The 12,126-nt window shown below is 38.2% G+C and overlaps 1 protein-coding gene across 1 annotated transcript in view; it reads right to left on the reverse strand.

Moving 5' to 3' along the window:
• Positions 1-8,574, reverse strand: part of LOC121388532 (deleted in malignant brain tumors 1 protein-like) — a 60,715-nt gene extending 52,141 nt beyond the window's left edge. The window contains exons 1-2 of the mRNA XM_041519909.1: positions 8,562-8,574; positions 2,429-2,592 (exon numbers count right to left, since the gene is read on the reverse strand). Coding sequence (XP_041375843.1) covers positions 2,429-2,592; positions 8,562-8,574 — 177 coding nt within the window. The remainder of the gene's footprint in view (positions 1-2,428; positions 2,593-8,561) is intronic.
• Between the last annotated feature and the right edge of the window lie 3,552 nt (positions 8,575-12,126).

Genomic DNA, 12,126 nt, shown 5'->3' on the forward strand with positions numbered 1-12,126 from the left:
TAGAGCACATTGATATATTAATCATCAGCTATTGGATGTCAAACATTTGGTAATTTATAGTTAAAGTTTGTTTTGTTTAACAACACCACTAGAGCACATTGATTTATTGATCAACATCTGTTAGATGTCAAACATTTGGTAATTTTGACATGTAGTCTTAGAGAAGAAACCTGCTACATTTTTCCATTAGTAGCAAGAGATCTGTTATATGCACCATTCCATAGACAGGTTAGCACATACCATGGCCTTTAATATACCAGTTGTGGTGCACTGGCTGGACAAGAAATAGCCCAATGGGCTCACCGATGGTCATCAATCCCAGACTGACTGCGCATCAAGCGAGCAATTTACCACTGGGCTACATCCCCACCCCACCATGACAGAGTCGTATCCTTCAATTTGAACATTTAGTGGGCTTGGGGTGCAATCAGGGGTGGGGGGAAATAAAATTGTCAATCGGTCCCACTTGATGTAGTCACAACCGAGGGGGGGGGGGGATTAAAACAAAATAATAAAACAAAATATGATCAGTGAAAAACCCCACAAATTGTATATATTTTACATAATAGAATAAATAATATAAAAAAGGAATAAAAGTATGTATAAAAAGTACGAGTATTCAGTACTGTATCTTGAAAATTAATAAAAGATGGCACCGTTGAAGCGTTTGACAGCCTGAGCTAGCACATGTTTAGACAAAGAGAGTAATAACGTCATCACTGATTGGATGAAATTTGACCTCTACTGGCTCTTGAGATAACAGTACATGTAGCTGTTCTGCTTACTCCCACTTGTTAAAAAAAAAGGTGGAAACCTTTTGTTAATTTTAAAATCCTTTATAATTATTGGATACACTACATTGAACAGTCAACAATAAATACATTTATAGATTATTTCATTTTATTTTATGCTATTTTAAGCAGTTTGTATTGCACAAAAGCCTCTTGCTTCGGACTAGGACACTCGACCCGACAGAGCTCCCTACACAGGTGTTGACAGATGTTGATTGTAACCAGTTGCAAATTCTGGGTCCTTTGTTTTAATTGGAGTGTAATACATTGATGGCTCTCTAAACCAAGAATGGTGCTATCGTTAATGGCTGTGTAATCTCTTGACCGACTCAGTGACTTTGACAAATGTGTAGCCTAGTGGCAGTCGATTGACACTACTGTAGGTCCGACTTCAGTGACTGGCGATATACTTAGGCAGACTTTAAACTCACAAACGTCTGAAACACCAGACCACTATTGGCCACTATTTATTTATTATTTTAAATCATGCACGAGATACCGATGTCTGGGCTGACCGGTCCGCTTGACTGATAGGAATTTGTTTCAGTAATAGAAATGGACAGGTGCTTCGGACCGACAAGAATGACAAAAGTGGGACCGGCAAACGCGCGTTTTTTAAAAATAATTTCGGTCTCAGAGATCGAGAATCGGTCCCAGACCGGGGAAAAAGGGCTTTTCCCCACCCCTGGGTGCAATGTATGAAACATTAAAACTCTCTCACACACACACACACACACACACGCACGCACACACACACACACACACACACACACACACACACTAAAATAAAATAAAAATTGTATGGGTAATATACTTATACCTAGTGATTTTAAATTGCATTTTTGATAATTATATTTGGTGGCAAAAAGAAAGAATGCACATAAAAGATGCTCCTTTAAAGTTATCATTCCAAGTATGTACTAAGCTACTGTAACATTCTCTGACCAATATACCATAGCCATATTTAATTATTAAAGTTACATTAACTTTCAATGTCATTTTTCTTTCTTAGAATATGAATATATGCAATGTGATCGCCATTGATCAACTAAAGCAGTAGTAGTGCTTACAAGTATATTTGATGATTTAATGGGATTATTCTGAATTTAGAGTCATTATATTAGTGTACAAGTCTATACATATGTAATCCATCTGGGTAAAACAATTATACACCAATATATACATTTGGGATTTCCTCCGACAATGGCGAACCTGTGTATTGAGCTAACTTACAAACATTGAGATGATCAGACTAATTACTGCACAGCAGGCAAGTGTTTTACAACTGGGCTACGTCCCATCCATACATTCTTACTAATACATTAGTGGGGCATGACGTAGTCCAGTGGTAAAGTGCTCGACTGATGCACGGTTGGTCTAGGATTGATCCCGATCAGGTGGCCCATTGGGCCATTTCTCGTTCCAGCCAGTGCCATGCACCATTGACTTGTATATCAAAGACCGTGGAATGGTGCATATAAAAAGATCCACTGCTATTAATGGGCCCAATGGACTATTTCTAGTGCACCACGACTGGTATATCAAAGGCTGTGGTATGCGTTAGTAATATAGCAATACAATAATCTTGTACAGTTCTAATAATGAATTTACTGCACAAACAGTCTATACTAGATTACCGTATGACCTATGCCCCACATGTGTCCAAGCATTCTGCAGATGACCGTGGCATCAGCATTGTCCCAGGAATCAGCACATATGGTCCCCCATGAGTCAGTCGAGTTATCTCGGATTTCCACCACACCGGACATTGCATGGTTTCCTCGGATTCGGACTTCAATATCTGAAAACAAAGGACATCTTTTAATCACAGGTAGTATAGCGCCAATTAAGAAGGTGGTGGGTATCCAGGGCAACTGCTATAGGAGCTGAGCTCTAATGGGGACCCAAGCTTTAACAGCGAGTTGACCCTGGAAGGATCAATCGTCCAATATCTTAAAACAAAATTGTTGAAACCATTACAGTTTGGGTTTTTTTCTTATTTGTATTATTCTTTTTTATTTTTAAAAATATCTTTGTTAAAATACCTAACATTTAACACTTAAAGGAGAGGACAATTAAGGCATTTGGCCTGGTATGCATATTCAGCGATATATAATGCACATTATTGCTTAATATCAACACGTATAATCGTATATTTAATTAATTAAATGGTTAAATGTGACGGCTATTATATATAACGGGCGTAGCCATTTTGTACCATCTCAGTGAGTACGCCCTCTGGCGAGCTAGTGGTTACATAATACTTAACGCGTCACGTCAGGAATGAGCCTTAGAACTAGAGAAACACTATCTACCTGGTTTTTGCGGGATGATAAATAGTCATACATTGCAATGTTCTGTAATAATACACATCCTAGTAAGCCAGCAATAAGTATATCCAGCACTATATATATTATTTTTCAATACAAAATAAAATACCATTGTCAAAGTGGCTCACAACAAGTCGAAACAATTAACAATGTTTTGCCCATGCATTAACCTATGTACTGAAATGATACACAGAGTGTTTCTTAGTTAATATGTCTATGCTGTTAGTTGCTTCTACCTGTGATTCCTGATTGGCAGGTGTGTATTTGATTGGTAACCAGACGAACCAGATCACCCCTAAAATTGTAATGGACATGGTTTATTACTGTAAATAGTTCTGTAAAATTATTGATTTAAGTAGACTTTTCCATCTAAAACCACAGAACTGACCAATTACGTAGTCCCAAAGAAAAGAAAATTATCACTTGGGTATCGTGGGTTGTCGTTTTTGCTCCAACGTAGCATATCAATAGGCGTAATAGTGTACATTTTTCCTCTGGATTATTAAACAGAGAAAAATACTATAACCCCATTTTGTTCCATTAATGCAACTTGAAATATATTTAGTTAAATAGTTTATTATATTATTACGTCATTTATGCTGTTTTACAAGTCAGGTTGATCAAAGAGAAGCGCCTTGTCGAAAATTACTGCTTTTGTTTACACTGTACATACAGGAGATGGTCAGGGGTTGACATCACTTCGCCCCAAGCTATCCCACCGGACGTCACAAAAACATAACAAAATGGCTGCCCCCAGTTAGCAGGAATAATCATGTTTTTTTAATAACTCTAAAATTACGCGTTTTTTATTTGCTAAAGTGTCAATATGTGTTGGTGGTCCGGGTATGCATCTTTCCAACACATAAGGCTCTTGTTTGAGTTGACCCTACCTTTAAGACAAAAACATTTTTAGACATCACAAACACACATGAATAATGATGAGATAAAATGTGATGGCTAAAGTTAACAATAAAAGGACTAAATATCAGCACCAGTACTGAAACAAAATCGACACATTTGGAGGGAAATTGCCCATTCTCTGGTTCCTCTGAAGAATAACACACAACACTCACTGGTGCATGATTAGACTAATAAAATATATATATTAATAACAACAAATAAAGACTACCATTTGGTACTGATAATGTTTAAAATTTGGTATAAAGCCGATTAAAAGAACTACAAAAAACCCTTAACAACAAATGTCCATTTCCATTTCGGTATGCAGCTAGGTGTGTGCGCAGACATTTTTGCAGGGCGGGGTGTGGGGGTGGGGGGTGTGAGGGTGTGTAGGGGGGGGTCTAGAAAGTGGTGAGCAAAATTTATGGGGGTGGGGGAGAGAGGTTGAGACAGCTAGTATTCTCTGGAAAATGTATGGAAAAACATTAATTTGCTTGGACAAGAGAGTTTCGATCCCCGAAACCCCAATCCCGACCCCCATGCACATGTGCCTGGTATGAAACTATTTAACAGGTCCCATGCTGTCAGTTGAGCAATCTCAATATGATTGGGGGTGAGATGTATCCAAGTGGTAAAGCACTCGCTTGATGCGTGGTCAGTTTGGGATCGATCCCCATCAGTGGAGCTATTTCTCACTCCAGCCAGTGCACCACAACTGGTACATCAAAGGCCGTGGTATGTGCTATCCTGTCTATGGGATGATGAATATAAAAGATCACTTGCTGCTAACAGAAAAGATTAGCCTATGAAGTGACAGCAGCGGGTTTCCTCGCTCAATATCTGTGTGGTCCTTAACCATACATGTATGTCTGACACCATATAACCATAAATAAAATCCTCAGGTTCAGAGCCTCTCAACATAAAAATTAAATTACCGTAAATGACAACAAAAAACAACAACTAATTTTATAATTATTAATTTTTTTTTATAAAGGAAGTCCTTAGTCTGGGGGGCCCCTCTGGCAGGCAACTGCCCCCTTTGCCCCCTTATAAATCCGGCACTGACTACTGGCAGTAGCTAGTGGGAATTTCTCTATCAACTTTGTTGCTAGAGCAGAGTCCATGGTTCAAATCCCCTCAGGGGAGATTGATATCTCCGTTACATGTACTGTACTATTTTAAATTGCACAATAAATCGATTAAGTATTGCAATTTGTGTATATATACCCACAAACTACAATTCTATCTAACCTGGTGCCCCCCCCCCCCACCCCACCCACCAACATATAATAAACTCTGGAACATCCCTAACTGAATCCTGCCATGGGGTATGATTTTTATCATATTCACGTCGTCAGCTAGTGGGATGGTGACTGACAAAACGTTTAAATAATGTCAACACCTTAAGGCTAAAGCTCTTAAATTATTATCTGTTAATCTAACCGTCATTCTGAAGTGAACATGCATATAGGCCTACATGTGTACCTGGAATTAGGGCAGCAATTTTAAAGAACCCAAGTTTGCTGACATCATAACACGTGTCTAACAAAGTCTTTTTTAACAAAATTACTATTTAAAAAATGATTATTCCTATCTGAACTTCTTGAGAGTGAAGAAGCGTAGTGTTGGGAATCGGTAGGAATTTCATTTGCTCTCATCCTCAGGTATATGGAACAGAACTATCCCATGAAAGAAAGTCATGTAAGAAATATTTATGTGAGGTGGTGACATGAGGTCATTAGACAGTTTTAAATTAATATTTTGTTATTAAAACCTTCATTTTAAAAACTATCTTGTTAATTTGTAGTGTTAAATTGTATAACACATGAAACAAACACGGCAAATACGATAGTGTAGTTTATTTATGATAAAACTGTCAAATAAAAAAATTACTTGTTCAGCCTTCTTTGTCTGTTCATGTAAAATATTGGTTTATTTACTGAATTAATGAGAGAAAAAGACTCCATCATATGCGGTCATGTGGAATAGAAAAAGTACACCCTCGATGGTGAATATTTCGACCATGGGACTTGGCAAGCCTCGTCCTGGGTCGAAATTTTCACCACCTCAGGTGTACTTTTTCTATCCCACATAACCACATATGATGGAGTCTTATAATCAATCATTGGTTGTAATCGGTTTGCACCAACCGATCAAGTTTCAATTACACCACCGATCACCTTTTGATTACACAATCGGTTATAATCATCTGAACCTAAGATGCAGTTGAATTATGAGGAACTTACATCTTCTGTTTACCAGGAGAAACCTTGCAAATTGCTAATTTTACCTTTAATAAATTATTTATTATCTTTTTTCCTTTGCATGTACACATGAAAACAAATACCAACCCAAACATATTTCCATAAATTCCAGCATCTAAACTGGAGTAACAATTACAGTACATATTTTCATCCACAATCGATTATGGATTTTTATAATCGATCATCACATAGGCAGTGCTAAATCGATCTATTTTCAATTATAATTGATCATTGGAACACCACTAACTAAGCAGTCTATCCTCCACCTCTTAACTAGCACATCAATGTGTAAAATGTAAAAAAATATATATATTCTGCGAAAAACACTAATTATTGTTTCAGTGTTCATTTTCTAGTATATTTCCAGTAGAATTAGGCTAAGTTATACTGCATGTAGCTCAATCAATATATGCTTGTTACAGGCAAACATGCAGACTTGTACAGATAGAGAAGTTTTAAAAACTAAATATATTGTTTGAGTTATTGTTTTTATCTAGATATGTAATCTAGATGGAAAAAATAGCTCAAACAATATTTAGTTTTTAAAAGATTTATTAGCAACACTTGTTAATTGACTGAAAATTTATTAGCAACAACTATTTAACATAAAGACTGTGTAGGTTCTGTGTACCCCAGGCTTGGGTGATACCGAGCTAGCTCAACTAGAGTAAGTGTGAAGCATTAATTAATTAATAGTCAATTAATAGTTCCATACCAAAATGGAAATACTGTGGCTTCTCTATTCATCTCATTATCATTCATGTTTGTCTCTGTGTTAAATATTTGTGGCATTTAAATAATAATAATAATAATAATAATAACAAAAATTAAAAATATATTAAAAAAAAGAAAAAAAAGATTGTGTAGTGACCTATCAAACTTGCATAATGAATCACCATGTGATACTGAACAAAATGTTTTAATGTAACTGGCAGTTTATCTAGGTTAAGATACCATCAAAATGTGGAAAATGTAGCCTGTTTTTGTTTATTTAAAGATGGATTGCTTGAATTGACGAAACGAGCGACAATCAAGATATTTTATCTGGTATATTTAACTGACCCCAAGCTAGATGAAAATAAAAAATAAATTTACAGGGTTTTTGCTGGGATTTTTTTTATTGATGTTCTATTATTGTTGTTGTAGTTACGCACTGGAGTAGGAAACGGGTGGGTGGGGGGGCATGTCCCCCCCTTTTCAAATATTTTGCTTTATAGTAGTGTAAAAGTGTGTAAATATAAAAGTGTGCCCCCCCCCCCCCTCCCATTTTTTGGCACCTTCCTATGCCACTGTTACGTCATTAACTGTAAGATCTCGGAATTCAACAAGATAATATTTGGTTCAGTATTGTGTTTCAGTTCGCTATATTTAAGTTTCAGAGATCGCTATACACTATTTTGAAACATTAAACATTTTCAAAACAAAATGTTACCTGACTGTTAACCAGTGTATTAGTTCTATTAGTTGGTAACATAGTGGCTAAGAGCATGCCCGTAGCAGGGGGGGGGGGGGGGGGGGGGGGGGGGTGGTCAGGCAGCGATCGAGATTAAAGAACTGGGGGCAGTATCCCAGCTGGATACTAACATTTCAAAATCTGGTATCCAACCTGAGAATATAGTATCCCACTTTTAGATGTGGTTACCTGACATTCAAATATGGCAAGCAATCCATTTTAATTTTAATAAATAAACAAAAGGTTGTATTGGGTGAAAATATTTTATAATGGCTACTTGCCTTTTCAGTGTTTTTATCGACTTTGGAATTACTAGGCCTAATTAAGAAAAACTTAAGACTGGAAGGAAACATCCCAATAAAAACAACAGCGACCTAGTGGTTCCCAGTCTTTTGCTGTGCCGCTATTGATCCAGTGTAGCATTAGGCTGGGTACGAACTCGAAAATACTGTTACTTAACTTCATCCGTAAATGACGACTTACTTAATGAAAAACAAACACTCAGGATTAAAAGAACCACTACATTATGTGGTATCCCGGCAGGATACTGGATTCTTGAAGTCTGGTATCCAAAATTAAAATCGGTATCATAGGGATATCAGGATACTGTTAATCTTGAACACTGCCAGGCTCGCCCCCCCCCCCCCCCCCCCCCCCCCCCCCCAAATAATTTTGGCTTCTTGTTTTTTTTTGGATAACCTTTACATCTCGACTGAATGTAAAAGTTGTAGCGAGACTAACGGATCGAGATTAATGATGAGAGTTACAGTAACGGGCAAATAACCTTTGAATCATGCCCCTGGACTCCCCAAATACCTCGCACCTTCGGCGCTCATTCCGTTGGGAACCCCCAATAATGTCCACCATGCTACGGGCCTGAATAGCTGCTTAAATTGGGAATATATTCATAAATGATGAAATTTTATGGTTTTGTGTTATTGAGGAGTAAGCAGGAATTTTCATTAAACTACTGGACAAATATATCCAGAAATCTACTTGTCCGCCAATATTTCACTTGTCCAAATTAAAAGGTTTGTTTTATTCAAGTACAAGGACACTGTTTTTTATTGTTCAAAATGAAACTGCATTAAATATTTTTTACTTGTCAACTGGACAACCACTGAGGTACCTTCTGCTTGTTCTAACAGATTTTCACCATTAGGGTAAACTGATGAGTGCTTATTTCGAACGCTGGATTGTTTAAATGTAGGATTCAATGAATCATTTGGGATAATAATGCTAAAATATGAGTTAGTTATTTTAAAACCAACTAAGAATGAAATTAAAGACAAAAATTATAATTTAAAATGTTTGGTAAAACTTGAAAGGACCATATATACCATATATAAACATTAATTTGCTCAATTTACATGACAGTGGCGTAGGAAGGTGCCATATTTACGCACTTTTACACTATTATAAAGCAAAATATCTTAAAAGTGGGGCAAATGCCAGGGTAAGTAGTTAATATTTACTGCTGATGCATGCTAGTTTTTGACACGTGCGGTAAACTTAGCTACTTAGCGGCTGTTTTAGTGCTAATTTGAAACGTAGAAATACTAATAAAAAGGTTGCCATTTGGATAACGGTCCATTTATAAATATTGATATGCTTTAGAATTGAATGCTTATGTTCACCAAAACTGGTTCACCCATGATTATATTAAACATATATTATGAGAATACGGTATCCTTAACAATTATGTTTATCGTTGCGAGTTCCCATTTTCCTAAATTGTAAACTGGCGCTCACTTAACTCTGGTATGAGACCATTGCTAACTGCCAACTTAGTGTACACTTTTAGGCTTTCAAGAAAATCTATTTCAAGTGAACGTCGATTCATTTAAATGATGTAATTATAACTCTTGTACATTCCAAATTTATATTTCACATGTTCCATATGGTAACCGAAGTTTCCTATCACCTTTCAGTAAAATGTTTTATGTCGATCTTTGCGCACGTGCTACCGGTATAGGCAAACTTGACCGTGACCTTCAATACTGCGAACACATACGGCAGTAAAAAATAGTTTTCCCAAAACGAAAACATGTTTAGGTTGATTTTGTTTGCTGTGTGTGTTGCTGAAAACCAATATTTCCATTTGTTTATTTTAACAAAAATTCACTATTGGCGAAACAAGTCGACGATAAACCAATCAGCGAACGAATGCGAGGCACGTGGTATCAAAATAGCGTTCCACGGCGAACTTGTGTTTCGCATGTTTTCGTTCGCCGTGTGCGTTACTTTTTTCGGACGTCTACTGTTAACGTTGATCGAAACAAAACATGTGCCTGATTCTTAAAAACAATATGTGTCGTGTGCACTGGGCTTTAGTATCACTTACAGGGAATAACTGATCATTAACATTTAGGGGCCGTACAAATATTATGTAGCGCTATTTTTGTCAAAATTAGAACCCACCCTCCTCCGTATCGCAGGACCATACACCCCTCAAAACATTACATAATACCCCCCCCCCTCCCATTTACAAACAAGTCATGCGATTGGTGTAGGCGTAATATTTTTTTTCAATTCGATGAATAACACATCGTGTGTATATGTCTAGCTATAGTTACCTACGTTAAACAGTGTTACCGTGACCTATAGCGTATGTGGACGTTTTATTTATTTTTTATATTTTTTTGTGTTGGTTTTTTTTGTGTATGTTTTTTAAGTAATAAAATGTTTTAAAAAGTGCGTTACGTAACTCTGTTAAAGACACCCACCCACCCCTCGAACTTTACATAATATTTGAATGGTCCCTTAGAGACTCATTGGTAAATTTGCTTTGAAGTTTAATTTACAGAAGGGTTTTATGGCACACACAAGTGTGAGATCCGTAATGAAAACTAAACATTTTCACTAATTGTTTTAAAATAAATGTTTAAATTAAAATGTGTTCTTTTTAGTAACTAAATGAGTGTCCTCAAGCTTCCCTCTGCCCCGGATTGGGCCCCTGGCCTCCAAAGGCCGAACCCTGGGCAGACATGCTCGAAACCTTCGTGGTATATGAGCATGTAAAGGTTTTTCGGATCGGATCAAGCTTCCCCTGTTTACACAGGCGTAGGAAGGTGCCAAAAAGTGTGTGTGTGTGGGGGGGGGGGGGGGGGACATAAAAATATATGTATAAATATAAAAAAAAGAACATTGCTGCTCCCACAAAGTGAGGGGGCACGTGCCCACTTGCTCCCCCCCCCCCTCCACTTCCTACACCAGTGGTTTATATGTTGTCATAGGAGGATCTAGGGAGGGGCAGCCTCCCCCTACATTTTTCGACAGTTATAATTTTATTATATATTAATTTTCTTTTTTTACGATCCCCCTCCAAATTTTCCCCAAAGTTCCCTTGGCATTCTGCCTCATGTCATTGTCCCGTCCCCCCCCCCCCCCAAATGGATTTTCTGGATCCGCCACTGGTTGTCATGGACGTCCCTGAATAGCTTGAGTGTCCTCAAGCCTTCCCCTGTTTATATGTTGTCAGAGACGTCCCTGAATAGCTCGAGTGTCCTCAAGCCTTCCCCTGTTTATATGTTGTCAGAGACGTCCCTGAATAGCTCGAGTGACCTCAAGCCTTCCCCTGTTTATATGTTGTCAGGGATGTCCCTGAATAGCTCGAGTGTCCTCAAGCCTTCCCCTGTTTATATGTTGTCAGAGACGTCCCTGAATAGCTCGAGTGTCCTCAAGCCTTCCCCTGTTTATATGTTGTCAGGGACGTCCCTGATTAGCTCGAGTGTCCTCAAGCCTTCCCCTGTTTAGGGATGTTGTCAGGGACCTTTAATGTCCCTGAATAGCTCGAGTGTCCTCAAGCGTTCCCCTGTTTATATGTTGTCAGGGAGGTCCCTGAATAGCTCGAGTGTCCTCAAGCCTTCCCCTGTTTATATGTTGTCAGGGACGTCCCTGATTAGCTCGAGTGTCCTCAAGCCTTCCCCTGTTTATATGTTGTCAGGGACGTCCCTGATTAGCTCGAGTGTCCTCAAGCCTTCCCCTGTTTATATGTTGTCAGGGACGTACCTGAATAGCTCGAGTGTCCTCAAGCCTTCCCCTGTTTATATGTTGTTAGGGACATCCATGACACCATATAAACAGGGGAGGGCAAAAGAACACTCAAACTAGTAAGGAGCATTCAAATATTACATAACATTATTTTTATACAAATTAGACGCCCTCCCTTCCCCTTGGAGACACCCCCACAGGCATAGGAAGGTGCCATAAAGTGTGGGGGGGGGGGGCACACATATGTATAAATAAATACATGTATAAATATATAAAAACTATCGCTGCTGCTATAAAGTGGGGGCACATGCCCTCTTGACCCCCCCCCCCCACACACTTCCTATGCCAGTGTCCCCCTTCCCTCTATTTCACAAACAGGTCATCCTATGGGTGTA

The sequence above is a fragment of the Gigantopelta aegis genome, chromosome 2, assembly GCF_016097555.1.
Source record: "Gigantopelta aegis isolate Gae_Host chromosome 2, Gae_host_genome, whole genome shotgun sequence".
In the NCBI taxonomy this organism is placed as follows: domain Eukaryota; kingdom Metazoa; phylum Mollusca; class Gastropoda; order Neomphalida; family Peltospiridae; genus Gigantopelta; species Gigantopelta aegis.